Source organism: Tiliqua scincoides, chromosome 3, assembly GCF_035046505.1.
Source record: "Tiliqua scincoides isolate rTilSci1 chromosome 3, rTilSci1.hap2, whole genome shotgun sequence".
Lineage (NCBI taxonomy): Eukaryota > Metazoa > Chordata > Lepidosauria > Squamata > Scincidae > Tiliqua > Tiliqua scincoides.
In genome coordinates this window covers 208,546,296-208,569,427 of record NC_089823.1, presented here as the reverse complement: position 1 = coordinate 208,569,427, position 23,132 = coordinate 208,546,296, and the positions used below count along the sequence as shown (strand labels likewise).

Genomic DNA, 23,132 nt, shown 5'->3' with positions numbered 1-23,132 from the left:
TGGATAGGATTAGGCCCCAAATATGTCAATATGACAGTTAGAGGCTCCCAGGGTGATGACAGTGAAATATTGAAAGGTTATGACAGTGATGAGAGTGAAATATCACAAAGGTTAACCCAACAGACTGACTGTGGACACTGTATGACCATTATTGCTTAGTAGAAGATGGAACTCATTTTACCAGTACAGGTGGGGCTTCCGCATCTGTGGATCCTGTATTCATGGATCTGGCTCAATACTGGTTCCCCGGGCCTCACCTGTACCTCCAAAGGTGACCAGAGCTATGCTCCAATCATCTCTGGAGGGCTTTCTGAAGCCAGCAGTGGCTGCACACGTCCACCCGCAGCCTCTGTGGGCTTCAGAATGGCCCAGAGAGGTAAAAAAAACAACAACACAACTTCTGGTTGCATCTGCCTGCAGCCTCTGTGGGCTTCAGAATGGCCTGGAGAGGTGAATAAATGCCACTTCAGTGTGGCCTCTGCGGGCTTCAGAAAGCTCTCTGGAGGAGACCGGAGTGCAACTCTGGTCCCCTTCAGGGGGCATGAGGGGCCGAAAATCGCAGATTTGCTTACCCGCAATTTTTGGTATCCACAGCGGATCCTAGAATGGATCCCCTGCAGATACCGAGGCCCCACCTGGACAGTGAAATAGGTTTGATGATAGCAGTGATTTACAGCTTGGCCTCTCTGTTTCATACATTCTCATTCAGTTAACCCAGCAGCAGCAAAACTTTAGAATTGACAGCAGCTCTGAATAATGATAGTGTGTCTGAGGATGAGAGTTGCAGAATGTTCTGCCTTTTATATTCGTATTTTCCTTGGATTCCACACTTTAGCAGAATGTACCACGCATGCAGTTGATAATAGGGACGCAGCCCATGTTAAGTCTGCAGTGATAAAGACAGTCTGCCTGTGCTCTCAAATTCAGTCGCTCCCATTGTATTTGTTCAATCTGAACAGTTGTAATTTTATCTTCTTTCTTGGGGGATGCAGCAGGTTATACTGAGGCTGATGCGTAGCATGTGATTTTTATTTTATGTTGTCGTCTGTCGGGTTGAGCGAATGTGGTGTGTCATTTGCTGCCCTAGAACTGCTTGCCTGAGGGAGAGGAGACCATAACATTTGACTGCATTATGGAAGGCAGGCAGATGGTATTGCACCCAGCTCTGTATTTTGGTCTTTAAAGGGCAGCAATCCGTTGTTTGAGCACACCACCAAAAGTGGGGACATGGATCTTTTCAATGGGCTGGTGCTATTAAACCAGAAAAACTGCACATTTTTTAGCTTGGATTCCTGGCATCTCCAGACAGGACTGGCAAAGACCCTCCTCCAAACCCTGGAGATATTTCCAGTCAGTGCTGACAGTATTGACTGGGTGGATCAAGGCCTAACTCTGCTTAAGACTTTGGGTGCAGTGCTAACCACACTTTCCTGAGAGCAAGCCCCATTGAACAAAATAGGACTTACTTCTGAGTAGACCTGGTTAGGATTGTGGCCTTTGTTAAGGCTTAAAAATAAAGCTGGATTTGATTTATTTATATAGATAAATAAATATCTTTTCCTCCTCTTCTCTCTCTCTCTCTCTCTCCCCCCCCCCCCCAGCAACTTTGAATCCCCACTGATGTATGAAGTTTCAGAGAACCAAAGTAGCAGCACAAACACTTCAGGAAGCAGTCTGGGGAGCTCAGTCACAGCATGTAAGAAGGTAACTTCCCTCTAAAATGATATTAATTTCAATTGGCAGCTCAGCTATGATGTTTAGCTCTCATTTGATTAGTGACTAAAGAGCATGTGGTTTGTTTAAAAAAATGGAAAAATCATTAACTCCTGGATGTTTACGAACTTTTTACAGTTTTTGAGTTATTGGTTATGTCACAGGTTCTCAAACTGAGGCATTGCGATGCCCCAGCCTGAGAAGCCCTGCCTCTGGGCCATTAAGGGGCAGAGGAAGAGGGAAGGCATCAATGTGCCTTCCATTTGTGTGTCTAGGGTTCTAAACCACGTAAAGAAAGGGTCCCTGGTTCTTTAACATTCAAAGGGGGGGGGCTCATGGATCTCCCCCATAGGTAGATGCATGTGTTTTCCCAACACAGATCTTCCTAGTGAGGGAGAAGGTTAAGCACCTTACTTCTGTGTTACCAAAGAAGTTGGAAATGGGAAGTCTCTGTTTCTGTTTCAGAGCATATGAGTGGAAGTGCTTTGTCCAAGTGATTACTACAGCTTGTTGACAGCTGTTGATATTTTGTGCAATTAAAAATATTACATTTCACAGGAATACGGTTCACCTGCGTTTTTGCAATTGCAAGAGTTTGGTGTAAATTGCAATGGTTATTTTTAAGATTGTGTAATGATAGTAAAAGTCTCTTGAGATCTCATCATAAACTATCACAGTCCATCACCTTCTCCTCCACATTACATTAATTTAATGGATTTTTAAAATGTAGATTTATCATTTATGATGAACCAACACTGGCAGAGAATAAATTAAGCATCCCATCCAATTTACTTTTACTTTTGATTAGTTATTCCTGGCAGGGATGGAGCTTCTTAGGCGCCAGATATTACTTTACTGTCCCATTGAGAAAATGCAGAAAACGAGCCCCTGTTGTCTCATCTTATTTTGCATGTTCTGTGCTCATCTCTTTTTGATGAGCTGTAATTAACCATGGCAATTAGGACGATCAGGCAAGAACACATTGCTATTTCACGTGTGAAGCAGAGCCTCTTTAGGGATGCATTCATTATACAGTAGCCATAATATTAGCCACTTAACAAATAATTGTACAGCAAGATGTGGTTGCATTGAATTTATGTACTGCTTTTTTTTTTTTGGATGGAGTTATTTTCACTCTGTAAACTGCTAGATAGAGTTTTAGCTCACTGATTGATGATGCACTGACTCATGGTGACAGTTCCGTCTAGTTGTATATGGCATATTTTTAAAAAAGAAAACCATGAATTACTGTGGATTCCATGGCATCCCATGAGGAGCCATGGGGCTGCTATTGAAAGAAAAAATTGAGTACACACATCGTTGAATGAATGGAAGAGTGTGTTCATTGAAGAAATAAGATGGAGGATTGTGCTCATGGACCACTCTAGATTCTAGATTATGACCTTTTAAAATACTTTTAGAAATGGTGATTGAATTGTAAACTGGTGCGCATGTCCCTTTGAAATGTATTTACACTTCATGCTCAATGAGAGGCATGTGTATTTTGTACTTGGGCATCTTTTCAAAATGTTGAATGGAAAACTGTCAGAACTCAACCACGAACTCTTAAAGAGTTCCTAGGCAACTCACTCATGCAGTTCCAGTTCTCAGTCTGCAGTATAAGATTAGCAGCCGACCTTATCAGGCCATTGAGAAGATGGGTTTGGAGCTGGGAAATTCACTGTCCAATCCTACCCAACTCCCCACACAGTAATGCAGTCTCCTGTGGGAGAGTTTTGGCTCCTGGAGGTCTCCTCGGGATCAGGGGACATTTTGCCTTCACTCCAGTGGAAAACGCATTCCACCGGCACAGCAGCCCAATGAGATCAGGCTGCCCGTCATTGAATCATACCACTGAATGCATTAGCACCTAACCCAAATTCCAGCACTTCAGCAAGATATCCTCTACCAAAAGTATTCTTGAAAATTCTGCTTCTAATGAAGGAGATTTCAGTCTCACTAGACATCATTTCTTTGATGAACCACAGTGCTTGGAATTCAAAATACAAATAGCATTTCAGCAAGTATAAAATATTACTTTTCTGGGATTTTTAGTTAAACCTTTAAGAAAGAACAAGTAGGTCTCTTCTTGACACTTCTTTCTCATTCAGCTGATCTGAAAATTTATTATAAAATTGAGGCATTATGGAACTGTGTTAAGAAACTATTGAAGTAAAAAACCAAGACACATGAATATTTCCCAAGGAAAACACTGCTTTAGTATTGAATGAATAGTTTCCTTGCTAGATTTGTTGAGGCTCAGCCATTATTTGCAGTGTTTGGCATTTTATTTTTTTAATCATACATTGTGTCTAAGGCTGTCACCTAGTTAAAGAACTACCAGTTATAGAATGGAAGTCGTATTGATTAACCAGTTAATACGTTGAATTACATTCAGTTGCGTGCCTGTGAAACAATAGTTTAGGAAGAGTGTTTGTTCATAGGCAATGCATGCATATGTTGTGTAAGCATAATTCTCTCCTGTATGTGGAAGAGTGTCTGGGCAGGGAGGGGGTGGATCCTCACAGTGCCAATGTGTACCAGGATTCTTTCCTCTTCCTTTCCCTATTCCTCCTTACTCTCCTCAGTTTGGTATCAGCAAAATGGTTGGTGCTGATCCAAGGAGAGACCCACTGGGGCAGCTGAGGCTTGACCTGGGGTAAGGGAGCAGATGTGCCCTTACCTAAAGGAGACCTCTGTGAATGCTACACCCACATGCTCTGTTGGCGTGGCTGCATTGGTAGCGCTTTTTAAATATTCCAGGCTTAGCTGTGGCTCCTGAAGTTTTTGATAGGAATCTTTAGACCATTTTGATTCAAGTCCTTATTAGCATGTTGAATTGGTAGAGCAGTTCAGCATGCTAATAAGGACTTGAAGCAAAATGGTCTAAAGATTCCTATTAAAAACTACTACAGAAGTAGTAGTAATAGTAGCTATATAATTGCTCTACTACTTCTGGCTGCTTTTGGGAAATCCTTTACTGTCTTCACATTGTGGAGCAGCATGGTGTTGGTGCCAAACAATCAACAGCAATGCTGTGATTGCAAACCCATGACATAGTGAACCCTATACCATAATGTGGACAGCATGCTTACAGCGAAATATAATTCTTAATTGGATCATGGGTTGAAAAGACTTACCCAGGTAGGAATACACTGGAGGTAACAAGGACTGAGACATAACTCAGTTCCTACCTTAGATAACTTTTAGCCAAATATTTGTTGCCAGTCACAGAATACTATGGAATAGGCTGCCCAATCCAACCCTGTGCTGGAACAGGCAGGCCAATTGGCCTGCACTGTATCCAGTTCAGGGCTTGAGGCGGATTGTGCAAAACTCAGAGTAAGGGGATTTATTTCTGCTTATGCCATGCCGCACAGCAGCCACCTCAATGAGGCTATTTGGGTCTGTGCCAGCTAAATTCCTGGTGCAGATGCAGACAGCCTGATGTAATGCCAGGCTGCTCAGGAGAGGGGATAGGATCTGGCCTAAGTGCTGGAGGCTGGTCTCACCCTCTCCCAGGCCAGCCCACTTGCCCTTCCTCCGCCTGCCCAGAAGTGCCCCGAAAAGCCCTCCCCCGCCCTCCTCAAACTTCTGCGTCAGCATTCCCAGGCTGGCGCTTCCTTACCCCCCCCCCCACTGGATCTGATGGGAGTAGGCTGGTGTGTGTCATTCCACCAGTGCAGCCTGCTCCAGAGTTGTCATCAGACACACCTTATGATATGTTTGTGGCACTCCCAGGCTGGTGTGAGGGACTTACACTGGCCCAGCACAATTTTAGGATTGCGCTCTAAGAGACCTGAAACAGCTCCCCTAAGTTTTTTTTATATTGTCTGCATACTGGCAGCAAAGAAAATTCACACCTGGATATTTAGAGTGGCTTTTCAAATGACATGAACGTGTAGAAAGAATAGCAGGTCAATTATACGTCCTCTGTTGCCACATCAGTGTCACCTACAAAAAGGCTTTTAAAATTAAGCACTTTGGAATCGATCAGCTCAAATCTTCTGACTTTATTGGCTTGTCACAGCAAAGGATTCTGGGGGCTTTCATGATTGCTTTATCAGTACACTCTAGGGAGGAAACGAAGGGCAGCCACACATACCTGTGGCAGTAACAAATGGCTGCAGAGCTAGTATATTGCAATTTCTGGCTTTCTTTTTTTAAGTTTTTATTGCTTGTTTTAAAAATGGTCATTTAATATACTTTGTCCCAAGTGAGCATATATTACAATTAAAGATGAATTTATACTCTTTTAAAAATGTGTAACTAATTTACCAGATTTAATTACCTGATTGGGGACAACCAGCCTCATCCTGTGCTTCCTGGTACCTGCTGGAGCAGCGACGCCAAAGTGGCTACCACTGTATCCAGTGGGTGCTGGTAAGCAGCTGGAGGTCTCCTCAGGGGAAGGGGACTTTCATCCCCTTCTCCCAGGGAAAGCCACAAGCCCTGCAATGGGGCTTCTCAAGTCTACGCTGGCTATTTTGCTGGTGCAGACTTGACAGATTCCATGTTGTGCCTTCTGGCCCAACGCAGAGTTCAGAATACGGCGGAGCAGAGCTCTGCCTACCCCACCCCCCTCCTGCCCCGGTTCCTCTCCCCGCCCTTGTTCCGTCCTCTCCCTGCCCCCCAGAGGCCACACTACTGTCCAGCATTTGCACTATCCCCAGCGGTGGGTGTGTCCTCTTCTGGCTGGCGTTGGGACCAGTGCCTGACTGGCGTGGGCCCAGTGCCAGCCCTCCTTACTTGTCAGGTGCCATAAATGTGCTTTACGGCATGTTTATGGCACCCAGTGCCAGTGCTAGGGATCATCACTGGCCCTGGCTGAATTTAGGATTGACCCTAAGTGCGTCTATTTATGAACTTCTGCTTTGCTTCTACCCAAGATTCTCAATTACCTGTTAACAAACTGTGTTTGTTAGCATACTTTGCAAATAGGAGAAGTTGCTTGACGCAGCTGGAGGAAACAAGCCCCATAATTCTTGCATCATAAATGGCTTTATTATAATGAAGGCACTCTGCTAACTCGACTGCAACACATGCAGCTAACAATAAAGCTCATTTTGTTCCCACTGCTACGTCTGGCTGAACAACTCATCATTTTTCTTCTACCCCTACTTCCATGATAGGAAATTGCCTGTTTTAAACAGGCTGTCATTTACATGAGTTACCACACATAGGTCCTTTGAAATTGCTCGTTCTTTAGGTGGTGAAAATCCTTGGGTTTTGGCTATTGTTCATGTGGTTTTTTTTAATCTTTCTGTCACCTCAGAGCAGCCATCTTCAACCACTGTGCCCTGGCACACTGGTGTGCCGCAGATGGCCCGCAAGTGTGCCACAGGGGTTTGGGGGAGGATCATTTGTTAGTAGGCCCACTGGGGGATACAAGCCCCTGCTATCAGTGCGGTGTGCCTTGTCATTTGTCATAAAACTGATGGTGTGCCTTGACAATTTTAGTGCCTTTTCAGTGTGCCATGAGATGAAAAAGGTTGAGAATCTCTGCCTCAGAGCCTTCTGTGATTTGCCATATCTTGAAAGGGCGGCTGAGTCATTTGAGGACAGTAGCCATGTTTACCCTATAGTGTTTTTGCTTATTGTTTGAGCATGTTCTTCTTCCAGTCCAGTAAACAGAGGACCTGGCTTTTGAGATAGTGAAATGAAGCATGAAGCCCACCTGATTTCCGGGAGTGGGAAATTTAGGGACTCGGTTCACACCCTCTCCCAGTACTCAATCCTTCAGGTGAAACTGGATTAGTACTAATAGGTTATTAAAAATGAAGTCATACACCCTCTTTGTGCTTTTGTCCGGGTCTGCTATCTGGAGCATCTAGTGAATTTTATTCATTGCAATCTGACCTGTTGAAATACATGACAGAAATGTCAGTACTATTTATTTGAACACACAAGCCAAACAAACTTTTTCCACCAAAGAGAGTAATAGCATGTTTACCAGGAAGATGTTCTATGGAATTTGAGGTAAGTATTATGCAAGACAGTGAAAGCAGCTCATTTTTTCACTCCTATACTTTGATTTGTCAGTTGGTTCTTTGTTTAGGAGCAAATCCAAAGATTTTGGTGCACTTTGCACTTTGGTGCAAAGATTTGCTTCTAAACAATCTTAGGTTTGCAGCCTAGGTGTTATTAAAGGTGAAATGCTAGTAGAAAAACTGCTAAAGAGGAGGAATTGGCATCATTTGATTAAGTCCATTCTTGTGGAAGAGTTCATTTCCTTTCACAGTATATCCATTCAAATAGTTCTGCAGCCTCCCCAAAGTTTCGGTAAAGCGTTGTGTGTTATGGTATATATTTTCAGAGGTGGGAAATTCTATCCAGTTCAAATGGTAAAGCTAGAGGAAACATTATACTCAGAATCTCTCAATATTATTATGCGTGGGGTATCTGTGTCCGGGGTCCACCTTACGGGCTACAGGATTGTCCTGGAGACTCCAAATCATTTCCCTGAGAGGCTGCAGCCCCCGGACTCTCTTTGGTGGGCTTTATTACTCATGCCTCAGACCAGGGTAGCTGGCCTTGTTGGCCGCACCACAAGGCCCTCTGGGGGACGTCCACCATCAGACGCTGGAAGTCCAGAGATCTCCTGGCAGCGCCTGCTCCCAGAAGAGGGGAGCACAATGTGGCCTCTTGACTTTGCTGCAAAAAAAGACCATGACATTCTTCTTTTTACACAGATACTCTGCAGTAACAGTCTGCTAGAGTCAACAGACTACTGGCTCCAAAATCAAAGGACACCATGCCGAATTGGCATAGTGGAAGACAAGTTGGAAAAGAATTACACCTCGGTGAGTCCATGAAAAATCTGAAATCTTTCAGAAAAGAAACGTGAATCCAGAGCTGTGAAAGAAGAACCAGTTTGTAATAAAGTTGCAAATGAATCATTGTAGTAGCAAAAAAGGAGTCAATTATTTAATCAATTCAAAAATTATAGCTGTAGTCATATGCATGCCTATCTGGGAGTATGCCCCTTTGAATTCAGTGAATCTTATTCCCAGGTAATTGTGCAGAAGCTTACAGTTCCATATTTGTGATTTCCATTGTTGAGACTGATTCACACACATGAATCAGCTTCAATGTTTTTTTTCTGTGCTCCCATATCTGCGGGTCATTACAGAAACCTCAAAATGAACCTGGCTGTACGTGAAGATGTCCTGTGGTCCTTTTTTTTTTAAGTTTCAGATGCTGCCAACACAGTGGGATAAAAAGTGACCCAGATAGTCCCAAGGACTTTAACTTGAGATATTCAAAGTGGGCAGGTCCTCAGAGATCATAGCATGAATAGGAAGTAGAGGAGCAGTAAATGTGTTGGGAACTGGTGAAGAGGGAGACAAGCAAGTTAGAGTTAGTAGAGCCAGTTGAAGGAATAGTAGATGTAACGAGGACTGACTGTGAAGGATGTGTGAGTGGGAGAGACATCAGTGGTAGCAGAAACAGGTGGCCCAATCCTAATGAGCTGCCCCACTGGCGAAACTAGTGCTCCTCTAGCACTGATTGTCATAAGGCAGATGGAAAGCACACTCTGGCAACACACGCTGCCTGTGTGCCGATGCAAAAGCTGAAGGTTTCTGGTGCTTGTTGTCCCATTGCTGGCCTCTTGCAGGAGCAAGTAAGCCAGTGCAGGAGGTGGGAAGGGTGGGGATGGAACAAAGAGGGGAGGCTGCAAGAGAGAGTGGATCTGACAGCAATAGCATGCTCCAGATCTTATCCTCCTTTTCAGTAGCCTCCCACTCCTTTTTCTCCTTGGACTTGCACCAGCTAAACAGCTGGCTCAGGTGCAAGGAGACCCATTGCAGGGTGGGAGGCTTATGGAGGGGAAAGGGGATTTAAAGCTTCCCACTCCACCCTTCCCCTGCTGGATACAATGCACGCCTTTTTGGCGCTGCTGTACCAAGGGGAAAAGGATAGGTTTGGTCCGAAGGTTTTCTAGATAGAGAAGCAATGAGGCTAGGGCACAGAGCCTGAGATAGAAATATCTCTGATATCTGAGATAGAGAAGCTAGTCAAGTGTAGAGCCTGAGAAGTAGTGGCAAGTGGGATTTGGTTAAAGAGAGAGAGTTAGCCAGGGAATAAGGAAAAGGCAATCAATAGTGAGGATTTTAGTAGGGGAAAACAGTCGGGGCCACCTGTTGTTCTTGGCCGTGTGAACATTTTTGCATGTCTTTTAGGACATTCTTCACATATTCGAGTTTCCCTTTAGCCAAATATATTCTGTGCACACTTAGAACTTGGGAAAGCTTTTCCTGCAATGCCACTTTTTCGCTCAGGCTTAGAGAAATTTTAACATGAGGCAGCACTTTTCTGATGCTGGTAAAGAGAACTAACTATATGCGGAATGGAGGTGAAATTTTGTGATCCTGGTTTTTGTGTAAAAGGGTATTACCCTTAAATGCTTGTCCAAGCTGCAACCCAGTGGCAATAATAACTGTGGTCATCTTACGAAAAACTTGATGAAGCAAGGAAAGCATTTTAGAGCAAGAAATCTGTTTAGTTAGCTGTTTGTACTCTGGTGTTGCTTTCAGGCATTGTTCTTACTACTTGGCATGCCAGCTGGGAATGAGGGGTGTGTGTAGCAGCTTCTTTATCTTTCAACTGTGAGCATGATTCAAGCTCTCCCTAAAGAACAGCTTTGCTTCTTTCAGCCTTTGTCTTCCCCCCCCCCACCTTAAGCTGTTATTACTAGAGAGGTATTTTTAGTCCTAATCCCAGTCTTACTCAGTCTTTAAAGCACCTTAATTATATTGTGCCAAGGAAGAAGAATAGACTCGATGGAGGTTAAAACTGTGGCAATACCAAAGTCACAGCTTCAGTGGGAGTTACCGCTGCCGCCACCGTAACTCTTAGAACACAACAGCCATGCTTTGTTTTAAAGGAGTAGTATCACGTGGCTTTCCCAGTAGTAAATCAGTGCAGTCAAGATACTATGTCTTTCTATCAGTTCCAGCTTTGTATATCTTATTATCGTTACCACCTCACTAACCATTTTGCTAGCTCACTTGCCTGACACCTGATGACTATGCTAATAATTTGTAGCCTTAAAAGGAAAACAGCAGCAATAGCCCAACTTGTGTAGAGCTTCCCCCACCTAATCACACATAGACTGTTCTTGCTCATCAATGGTGACTAGGTACATGGTTATTGTAAGTCTGATTAGTGTTCCCCCAACAAAGGCTCTGAATGCCTCATTCTGAGGAACATATTGGCAGTTCCATCCCTCTAGAGCTGGCAGTTATCCAGCTGCTGATAACTTTATATCAGCAAAGGATTATTATAAAGTTCATAGTAGTGTTTCTCAAACTGTGGGTCAGGACCCACGAGGTAGGTCGCAAGTCAATTTCAGGTAGGTCCCCATTCATTTCAATATTTTATTTTTAATATATTAGATGAGGCTACCATGGTATGTGACTGCATTTGGGAAAATGTTACAGACCTGTACTTTCAACATGCTGCTCTGTATATTCTTTTAACAATGTTAGTAAATGGGACTTACTCCTGGATATGTGTGGGTGGGATTACAGCCTAGGATTGTTCAAAACTTTCCTGCTTGGTGATGTCACTTCCGGTCCTGATATCACTTCCAGTGGGTCCTGACAGATTCTCATTCTAAAAAGTGGGTCCCAGTGCTAAATGTGTGAGAACCACTGGTTCATAGGATGGAGAGAACCAATATCTGGCCCTGCCTCACGCACAGTCTCCAATGTCAAGAGTCATAGACCTAGGTTCAGATCACTGTGCAACCATGATGCTTTATGGACAACCTTGGGCCTCACAGTCTCTCAGGTTAACCTACCTGACAGCGTTGTTTTGAGGACAACATTGGGAGGAGAGGGTGTTTGCCAACCAGATCTCCTTGGAGGAAGGTAGGATTAAAATGCAGCAAATAACTGAGGAATGCCTGTTTCATACTTTGCAGCCCCCGTGCTGTGAATGGCAATGGGGACTGTGCCAAGAGTTTGTTGTTCAATCTTGAGTGACAAATAATGGGCAGACTTAGCATTGCTCACATCGGAGTATGACTCTTGTCCAAAGACAAGATAGATTGGATTTGAAAGGTGCTGCCTTGCTTGTCCTACATAGTATATTGCCTTTGTTGTTATGACAAAAGCAGGAGCTAAAGTGCCAACATAGGAGTTAACTGCTTGCATATTACTAGTGGTAACATATGATGATTTAAATATCTGCAATGTGTATTTTCTTCCTTGATACTGCTATCTGTCTTCTTCCACTGGAGTTCCCATGTTAGTCTGCGAAAACAAGCACTCTCCAATGAGGTGTTTAACCTAGGATTGTCACATTGTTTTTCCTTGGTCTTCTCCGTGATGGTGTCATCCATCTATTATCTACCTGTATTTTCTCCATGCTGAAATCATCACCTTTATTAATACAGAAAACCCAACTTTTTTTGCAAACTGTGATAGAGCAACACAAGTGACCGCACGCTTAGAGTGTTGTTAGTGCTGTTGTTCCATCTTTTTGGAGAGACACATGCTCAGATACCACCAGCAGAAACAGGGCAGGAGCATTCAACTGTGCCTCCCCAAGCCTGCTATATCTGCTGTGGTGTGGATGGACCATCAGACAGATCAGTAGCATGCCTGTGTAACTTGATTTTGAGGCAACTTTTGAAGGCACTTCCATAATTAGCAGCTTCTTCACTGATAGGTTCCAGCAATCACTCTGGCACCTGGCTAACAACAACAGATGATTTAATAAGGGACATAAGACAAGAGAAACTGCAGTCACCTGAGGAGTGTGGTGGTGTCCTAGACCCTTATTTTACAGGTCTTCCCTAGCACAGTCTGTGCAACTACAGACCCAAAGCTGTCTTCATTTCTTCACTGCAAATAAGAACCTTCCTCTTCAGTCCCTCACTGGGGCTTTCACCAGCCCTCACAGACTGATCCGAAACTCATTCTCTCTGTCTCTGTCTCTGTGTGTGTGTGTGTGTGTCCGGGCTCCCTCCTTTTTGCAACAATCCCTGTCCCCAGCAAGGCCTCCCTCACCTTTTTCTGATCACAGTAGATGCTTCCAGGAAATGGAATCACTTGGTTCAGCAGTCTGGTTGCAATACTGTGTGTGATTGCGAGCAGAAAAGCAGCAACTGGCTGGCACAAGAAAGGCACATCTCAGAATGCACAAAGAGTCTTGTGGCACCTTAAAGATGAGCAGTTAGAGATGAACACATTTTAGCATGCATTTTTGTGGGCTAAAACCCTCTTCATCTGCTGCATGAAGTTGGTGGATATATACGTGGAGGATGGAGAGAGAGAAAAAAGAATGCTAAAATTATTGACAGCTTTGTTTTTCCTCCTTCTCCATTTCTATGTAGTGGGCTATACTACACCAAAGCTTCTGCTAAAATAATTTGTTGGCCTTTAAGGTGCCACAAAGCTTTGTTGCTTTTTGGCTGGTTCTGTTGTTCATTTGCCCAAGGCCCTTCAGAGTGTATTTTGAGACCATTTGGGGGTACAGTCTACATAGTAATAAAAATAGGAAACCTGCATCAGTAGAAGAACTGGGTATATTGCATAGCCCTGGCAAAGCTGTAGATTATGCTTCAAGGCACCAGGTGGTTGAAGTATACCTGATGAAGATCTGAAGTTGCCATCTTCATAATGCACCTGAGATCTACTTGTCAACCTTAGAAGCAGAAGCCCCAGTGAGACTTCAGCCTAATCTTGCTTATGCCTTGGCAAGATTTCCTGCTGTCCCGAGTCCAGGTTCACCGTGACCTGAATGATGTGAAGGATATAAAGTTGGTGCCATGCTAATTATTAGCATATTGCGTGAAAGGGAGCAGATGGCATGCATGACATAAATATCTAATGACATATTTTCTTTAAGTATAAATTTGAAGTGACAATTAATTACACCAAAATCAAAAAGGAGTGAGCCTTAATGGCAAGAAGACATTCACAGCTGTCTCTAAAGCTGTGAAATTTATAAGGAAAAGACTCTGGGTGACACAAGCCAGCAGTTAAAATAAGGTTAGACTTTAATACCTATAAATCCACAAGGACATTTTTGAGTTGTGGGCTCTTGAAATATGTATAATTGACATCAAGTTTCAGTTACATTCATGAGCACTTGCCAAAATGAGCAGAGACCTCTTTGTATCATGGATGCTGCATGAAGTGTTTATGTGGTTTTTTTGAAGGGGAGGAAGCTGGTTGGATGTGGTGTCTGTCACATTAAGATAATATTTCCAAAACTTCCTTACAGAGTTAAGTCACCCAAGGGAAGAAAGGTTTGAATCTTTCTAGATATAACTGTAACCCATGCTGGATTTCTGGCTACCTAGAATATTGGAGTCTTGAAGGGCTAACAGTCTTGGAACAGGAGGGGAGAGTGTGAATGCTGAGAAACTGAGAGAGGCTCTTAGATAGTATTTCCCAAAGTCCTACTCAGACTTTGGGAACCCTGTAAATCTTTAGGGGGGGGGGAGGCAGCAACGTGATCACCATAATTGTGCTGCTGCCTGGCAGGGAAGGGGTTTTTCATTTACTTCGGCTCTCCAGAGGGTCTGGGGAGCCTGCAACCCCCTCTGCAGCCCTCCCAGAGGTGTAGAAATGCTGAAAAAAGAAAAAGAACACTTCCTGTTTCAGGATGAAAACTAGATGTGAGTTTTTTTCCCCTTATTGCAGGCTCCCCAGACCCTCCATAGAGCCATAGCAACCCCAGGTAAGTAAAAAAAATCCCTGCCTGGCAACAGTGCGATCATGGTGATCGTATTGCTGCCAATTTCTTTTCTGGTTCCTCTGGTGGATCATCTCACCAGTTTGGGAACCATTGCTCTAAAGGAAAAAGGCAAGGAGAAAGCCTCTGTCTTTCAGATAAAATCTAGGCCCAAGTCTGAATCCAGCATAGAGTTGCAACTGCTTCTTTGTAGCTGGTGGGAAAAGAGGTAATTAGTGTGAGCAATGAATATGTTATCTGCTTCCCAGTGGCCAGGGGGAGCAGGTAGCCATTCACAGAAAGGAGAGCTTCTTGCTTGCTCAAGGACATGCTTATCAAGGAAGATTCCTTGATAGTCCTGGTTGGGAGGAGTAGGAGCTGCAACCAACAGTAGTCTGCTAGCCAGCCCTTCTAGAAGTTTTGGACCATCCTGTATCCTGGTTTTGGATACAGGCATTTGGTTTTTGGTCAACAGGCATGTGGATGCGGGAGAACCCGTGGACATTATATATCTGGACTTTCAGAAGGCATTTGACACGGTCCCTCACCAAAGGCTACTGAAAAAACTCCACAGTCAGGGAATTAGAGGACAGGTCCTCTCGTGGATTGAGAACTGGTTGGAGGCCAGGAAGCAGAGAGTGGGTGTCAATGGGCAATTTTCACAATGGAGAGAGGTGAAAAGCGGTGTGCCCCAAGGATCTGTCCTGGGACCGGTGCTTTTCAACCTCTTCATAAATGACCTGGAGACAGGGTTGAGCAGTGAAGTGGCTAAGTTTGCAGACGACACCAAACTTTTCCAAGTGGTAAAGACCAGAAGTGATTGTGAGGAGCTCCAGAAGGATCTCTCCAGACTGGCAGAATGGGCAGCAAAATGGCAGATGCGCTTCAATGTCAGTAAGTGTAAAGTCATGCACATTGGGGCAAAAAATCAAAACTTTAGATATAGGCTGATGGGTTCTGAGCTGTCTGTGACAGATCAGGAGAGAGATCTTGGGGTGGTGGTGGACAGGTCGATGAAAGTGTCGACCCAATGTGCGGCGGCAGTGAAGAAGGCCAATTCTATGCTTGGGATCATTAGGAAGGGTATTGAGAACAAAACGGCTAATATTATAATGCCGTTGTACAAATCGATGGTAAGGCCACACCTGGAGTATTGTGTCCAGTTCTGGTCGCCGCATCTCAAAAAAGACATAGTGGAAATGGAAAAGGTGCAAAAGAGAGCGACTAAGCTGATTACGGGGCTGGGGCACCTTCCTTATGAGGAAAGGCTACGGCGTTTGGGCCTCTTCAGCCTAGAAAAGAGACGCTTGAGGGGGGACATGATTGAGACATACAAAATTATGCAGGGGATGGACAGAGTGGATAGGGAGATGCTCTTTACACTCTCACATAATACCAGAACCAGGGGACATCCACTAAAATTGAGTGTTGGGCGGGTTAGGACAGACAAAAGAAAATATTTCTTTACTCAGCGCGTGGTCGGTCTGTGGAACTCCTTGCCACAGGATGTGGTGCTGGCGTCTAGCCTAGATGCCTTTAAAAGGGGATTGGACGAGTTTCTGGAGGAAAAATCCATTATGGGGTACAAGCCATGATGTGTATGCGCAACCTCCTGATTTTAGGAATGGGTTAAGTCAGAATGCCAGATGTAGGGGAGAGCACCAGGACGAGGTCTCTTGTTATCTGGTGTGCTCCCTGGGGCATTTGGTGGGCCGCTGTGAGATACAGGAAGCTGGACTAGATGGGCCTATGGCCTGATCCAGTGGGGCTGTTCTTATGTTCTTATGTTCTTATGGTTGGCTGTTGCAGGTGCAATGAACATAAGGGCATGCAAAGGGACCCTCAGTGAGGATGGTGAACATAAGAACAGCCCCGCTGGATCAGGCCATAGGCCCATCTAGTCCAGCTTCCTGTATCTCACAGTGGCCCACCAAATGCCCCAGGGAGCACACAAGATAGCAAGAGACCTGCATCCTGGTGCCTTCCCTTGCATCTGGCATTCTGACATAGCCCATTTCTAAAATCAGGAGGTTACACATACACATCATGCACATACAAAACCTGTGATGGATTTTTCCTCCAGAAATTTGTCCAGTCCCCTTTTAAAGGCATCTAGGCCAGATGCCATCACCACATCTTGTGGCAAGGAGTTCCACAGAACAGCTACACGCTGAGTAAAGAAATATTTCCTTTTGTCTGTCCTAACTCTCCCAACACTCAGTTTTAGTGGATGTCCTCTGGTTCTGGTGTGCTTCCCTTGGGCAGTGTGTCTTGGGTGTTGCCCTGCCTGCTGTTTGTCTCTTCAGCTCTGTTTTCCATCATGGGTGTCTGACCAGACAGGCAGCCTGGAAGCTGTTTGATCTTCAGTGGTCAGAAGACCCAGTTGAGAAATAGAGATGTAGACAAGTGTAGTCAGAAAGCTAGCTTTGTTATTTTAGCACTGAATTGATGTATTTCTGGAAGTCTGTTTCTCTGCCAAAAATATATTTTACTGACCTCTTTGGTCTTGAGTACTGAAAATGGGAGTCAGCTATCCAGCCTAGCTACTTGGTTAACCTACCAAGAATAGTCTAAGTTACAGTCCAGAGCCTTGAAGCCTGGGTCCCTGAGTTGGTGGGAGCCCAGGGCTTGCAAGGACTGGAATAAGACCGTAGGGCCTCAGAATCCCTGAGCTGAAGCTATAGCATATTCAGGAGGTTGCAGTATTCAAGGTGGGCATGCATGGGGCGCCCCATGGACCTGATCTGCGGATATCTGAATTTGGGGATATGAGATCTACAGACATGGGGCCTCCTGTATTCAGAATCTGACCTATTGGTCCCAACAGGTAATCTTGTTTTGCTTTGTTAGGAGTAAATGACCTTTCTTCATTCTGAAGTGGAAGACATTATCCCTGTTGCCAACAAATCCAGGACAAAGAATTTTGTGAGATCTTTCTTTGTTCCCTCTTTCAGATCATTTGTTAATCTTCCCATTCAGTGCTCATACTTTAGCTTTGAGCAAAGTATGGCTAGAGGGACTGGAGCTATAAGAACCTCCAATCTAACCTCTGACTGCTCCTTATTCATGACTAACAATTCAGCCCTTATAATCCTATCCTATGCACCAACTGCGGAACTCCACAGCCCCGCGACCGGGGCAAAACTCTGCAATGGCACCCCCCCGTAGGCTATTGCCGCCCCCCCATACAGTAATCTGACCCTCCTACTCACCAGAGGCTCACGGAGCCTCGCTCGACCTCCTCCTTCACCGGAGAAACCTCTGTGAGGTTCCCTGGCGCTATAAACTGTGTTTCCGGCAAATGGAAGCACAGTTTCCGCCCCTGTCGGGTGCCTCAGAGAGGCTGCTGCGATGTCCTGGCGGCTGGCACCTGGGGCATTTGCCACAGGGAAGTCTATGGCAGGCACGTAAGTAGCACAGACACACAGATGCTGGTACTACCCAATCAAACACAAACTGAACTTCATCACAACTGAACTTCAGAGGTGGTGGTGCAAAGATTGTGGCTTGCCTAAACTCTGGTATGAAGGCTTCTTTGTGGGGAGTTACAACAACAACAACAACAGTATTTATATACCGCTTTTCAACTAAAAGTTCACAAAGCGGTTTACAGAGAAAAATCAAATAACTAAATGGCTCCCTGTCCCAAAAGGGCTCACAATCTAAAAAGATGCAAAAAGAATACCAGCAGACAGTCACTAGAAAAGACACTGCTGGGGTGAGATGGGCCAGTTACTCTCCCTCTGCTAAAAAAAGGAGCACCCACTTGAAAAAGTGCCTCTTACCCAATTAGCAGGGGTTACCTTCCATTTGGGGTCATTGCTTAGAGCAGTGGTTCCCAAACCTTTTGGACTGGCAGCTTCCTTGACCTACTGGGCCATTGGCTGCAGTTTTCCATTAGGGCTACAATCCTATACATTGTATAGTGCAGCAGGCTTTTCATGAGGGTTCTGTAGCTTCCCTTTTTGGTTTCCATCGCTCCCCACATAACTACAGTTCACAGTTTGGGAACTGCTAGCTTACAGCATCCAGAATGACTGTGGATATAATAAATGTACAGGATGTCAGATAGTATAGCTTTTCTCACTCATGCAGTACTACTGAGACATGAATTTCCTCTTAAATAACCATTAAAGATATAGGGAACAATTCCTTCCTTTTGCAAATCTAGCCTAAAGTTATGCTAGTGGAATACGGCAATCTCCCTTATGATGCTTTCAGAGAAGACACATAAATTGAGTTGGAAGGAATGGTCAGAACCTTTGCAAAAGGAGCTTTGTTCCTGCTGCATCTGATATCCTCCATCCATCATCCAAGCAGAAGACGACCCAGGAGTCAGTTGCATCATTAGGGTTTCCGTTACCTGGTGCAGGAGGCCAGTGCGTTCACCCCCATGATGGACCTCCTTCCATGCAGTGGGCAGGGCAACAACTGGGGTGGTGGATGTGGTGATGTACCATCGTCCCACGCTCACTGGTTTTTTTGGCCATCCCTTTTGATAGAATAGAGACATTTCAAAGCAGTTTGTTTCATTGCACTCTAAATTACTCATTGAATGGTATATAACATGATGGTATTATTCCTACAAACGGCAGTTTTAGCAATTTTGGTCACTAGTGGTGTCACACACACACACACACACACACCCCGGGTATCACCTTACTGGTTCCATGCTGTGTCATAATAACACCACATTGGCTCTTCGAACAATCTGGTCCATTCTGAATTAAGGAAATGTACTTTTTGATGTTACGTAAGAGAGTTGCATTTTTGTTTTCTGGGTTTTTTGGCCATAACTTTTGATAGAATGGGGATATTTCATTCCAGTTTTTTCAATGCATTCTGCTGCCAATTCCGCATCAAATGGTATATAATATGATGGTATTATTCCTAACGACCGCAATTTTAGTGTGTGACCCTCCATGCGTGCCACCCCACCGTGCGTGTCACCCGGTGCAGCCTGCACCCCTGGTGATGCCACTGCCAGGAGTGACACCATGGGCTACGTATTTTTAGAAGAATTTGGCTCATACTGAGCCAAACTAGTGGTTCATCTAACCTAATCAGCGATGACTGGTGGTGGTTGTCCAGTGTCATTGAGGCAGGGGTTTCTCCTGTCACCTGCCATTTAGCTAAAAATGCCAAGGACTGAACCTGCATGCAAAACCTGAACCACAGAGCTAAAAGCTCTACCACAGAGCTGTTGTCTCTGTTGTTCTCTACCACAGAGCTATTGTCACTCTACTTTATCTGGTTTGCTGGGGGGAAAACAAAAATAATGAAATGAACTGAATTGCTCGCTCAGAAACAGTTGGCAGTAATCCCAGGCCTTACTGCTATTTAAGATGAATACTGTTCTCTTCATCTGCTGAACAATGCGTGTAGGTGGTTTGTGCCACGCAGCACGCCCCTCAAGTTGCGTGTAAGTGTCTAAAGGAGAAAGCTATTTCATTCTTTCAGGGAATGTTTATATTCCTCTCGTTGATGCATTTTAATGAGCAAGTTAAAAAAGTAAATATAACAATTCCAGAAGGGGACAAGTGACTTCGCTCTGTGGTGCTGGCTTTCAGTGCATCCTTTTCTTCTTAATGAAATTCAGAAAAGAAAAAAAAGAATCTTAAGTCAAAGACACTTTGTGAGCAGGAACCTTTTCGTCGGAATGGGGAAGACCCTACCTGCAAGGGCTTCCTCTGCTCATTTTTACATGAAAGATTTGCCAGCTTTTTCTTCTGCCTAGTGGGAGAAGCATCAATTTGAAATGCATAAGGAACCTTATTCCCAAATTAATCGGTGACGGTGCCTGCAGCATTCCTGTCATTTCTTTTTTCTTGGCTTTCATTTCCATTGAATATTATTTATTTTATTTTAAAAGATTTGATTCCCTTCTTTCTTTTGGGAACTCAAGGTGACTCATAATCACAATTTAGAAAATACAATAAAAATCGTGTACTGCTCAGTGACCGTAATAAAAAATTCTTCTTCTCAATAAAAATCAAACAGCAAATCATCAGGAACAGAAAAGAGGCACAAAGCACCTATAAGAAAGATCCATCAAATTCGGGGAAGGCTAACAGAAAAAGGGGGTCTTTCAGCCTTCTCTGAAATGACAGGTGTGCAGATGATTCTCTCACGGAAAGTAATTATCCCACAGAGAAGGTCCTCCCCATAAACTGCAGCTCAGATGGTGGTGGGACATGCAAGAGCCCCCCCCCCCCCAGAAGTTCTCAGAGCATGGATAGACTCATGTAAAGGAAGATGGTCTGTAGGTGACTAGGTCCTTAGTCATATTTATAGAAAGCAGTGCTATCACACCACTATTTTCCATGGGTTTGCTACTGGAACAGGCAGGCTCACTGGCCTCTGCTGTATCCAGTGCAGGTTTGGTGGGGCTCAGGGCACAACTTGGAGTAAGGGGATTTTAGTTCCCTTTTTCCAAGCAACACCACAGGCAGCCCGATGGAGCTATTTGCCCCTATGGGCAAGTCCGAGCAGCCCAAGTGATGGTGTTTGGGCCAGAGACAGGGGTTGGGACTGGCCTGTGCTGCTGCGGCCAGCCCCACCTCTCTCCCAGGCTCAATCTGCCCCCCAGGCCCCTGCCCTGAAACGTCCCGTCCTAGCCTACATTTCTCCGTCCCTCTGCCCTCTTTCACCCCGTGCCGATCTGCTCGGGCCAGCACAAAGTCACCCTGTTCCAACTCCACTCTGGCTCTGCCAGGCCAGCATGTCCATGTGCTGGTCCAGCCTACTCCCGAGTAGCCATGAACGTGCTTTATGGCAAGTTCGCGTCACTTAGGAGCCGTCATAAGGGACTTGTGCCAGCTCAGGGCAGTGGTAGATTGCGCTGCCTGTGTTACTTATGAAGGCTATGTATTTATCCTGTTAACACCCCTGCCCTGGGATACCTTCAAGATGCCTTAGTGACTGTCTCAATGTTAAAATACCTCCTCTTTTTTTTCGCAGGACCGTCACATAGATTCACTCCAATATGTAAATATTTTCATTTAATTTTCCATTTACTATGTAAACCACTTTGCAAACCTTTGTTGAAAAGCAGTTTATAGTAATAGTAATTTGAAAATGTTGTTGTTGTTTAATGGCTAAGCATGCAGATTGTGGCTGCACTATAGAGCCTTGACCTGCGTATCAGGGAATGCTCCAGGTATGCTGTTCCATTCTGATGCAGAATTTTTTGCATGCATCAGAGACCCTATGCATTCAGAGCTGCTTGGATACATTTGCACCATACTTTTTAAAATCATATAGCGGCTCATTTGTATGCAGTTACACATATATTTGAAATGGTTCAGATTAAAATAAGACGCCAAGAGGCATCAGATGCCAGACTTGGATGGTTCTTTTCCTGTTGCAATATGCAGCACTGGCTCAAAACTCAGCAACTGAAATCGAGGTCCTGGACGTGCTTCCAACAGAACCTTCAAAATGTCTGTAGCTCATCATTCTATTTTCAGTTCCATCACTCTGAGCCTGGTTTTATGAGATGAATGAAACCCCACTTAAGCCAATGTTTTTATTTCTGCAGTCTGTAGCTGTTGCTTTCCCCCCCCCCCCAGTATGCCATTACAGTTTTGGCACCTTGGAAAGTAAGCATGAGATAAGCACACCATGAACGTCTTCCAAATGAGTCCTCTGAATATCTTCCATCGAGGTGGTTTGTTCTCTGCAAAGTGTATGTGCTACTGTAAATTCCTTACTTCACATTTTGCTTAAATAAATGTGATCCTTAAATCACTTGTTTGTCTGTAAAGAGCTATTCTACCAGTTCACAGCCCTCACCACCTGTTGCGGCAGCGTGAATTGATAATGGGGACTTAGTGGGACGGAAATGTGCCTCGTGGTTTCAATTAACTGTAACTCAGGATTGAGTCACCCATAGAAATGTCATGTAACTATGGGAGCAAACATACAGTAACTATGCTCACATAAGCACCCAGTAAATCAACAGTGAGAAATCAGCCAGAACGCTGTGAACTCATGTGGGCAATTTGGCGCAGGATTGTACCGTGCAATGTCTTTCAACATTACTAGATTAATCACCAGCTGTGATCATGGCAGTCTCTTTGTGTGGAAGTAGTAGCTCAGAGCCTTCATGGGTGCCCAAGCAAGGGAGAACAACTGCATGAAGTGAATTGACACAACCCTGCTGTAGACCAGCCAATACCTGATGGATACTCCTAGCTGTAAAGAGGTTTCACGTTGCAGTTATTATCAGGGAAAAAAAATCTGGGGAGCTTCACCATGGTTTGGTGGCATGAACATGGCAGAAATATAATTTTTATGAGATATGGGGCGCAATCCTAACCCCTTATGTCAGTGCTTTCCAGCAGCGACATAAGGGCAATGCAGCTCTGAGGTAACAAACATTCCCTGACTTTGAGGAGGCCCCCGTGAGTGACACCCAACTGCAGGATGCAGCACATGCCCCATTGACACTGCTATGCCAGTGCTAGAAAGCACTGACATAAGGGGTTTTAGGAATGCATCCACGTATTGTTTAAATAATGGAAGAAAAGGTGAGGATTCCACTCCCTGACTGCCACCAATTTACCCCTTCCTCCTGATCCTCATAAGCCACAACCCAGTAAGGTAAGCAAGTCTAATACACAGCTAGTGAGACTATTCAGTTGGAATGTTCCTTTGCCTGTAATATACATGCATTCTAATGAACCTGAACCTCTTTTACAGCTACCATGAGTGTTTACAGGTGAGCA

At 44.5% G+C, this 23,132-nt stretch overlaps 1 protein-coding gene across 1 annotated transcript in view; it reads left to right on the top strand.

Moving 5' to 3' along the window:
- Positions 1-23,132, top strand: part of SPHKAP (SPHK1 interactor, AKAP domain containing) — a 100,614-nt gene that overhangs the window by 27,498 nt on the left and 49,984 nt on the right. The window contains exons 2-3 of the mRNA XM_066618840.1: positions 1,602-1,704; positions 8,406-8,516. Of these exons, the coding sequence (XP_066474937.1) occupies positions 1,602-1,704; positions 8,406-8,516 (214 nt within the window). The remainder of the gene's footprint in view (positions 1-1,601; positions 1,705-8,405; positions 8,517-23,132) is intronic.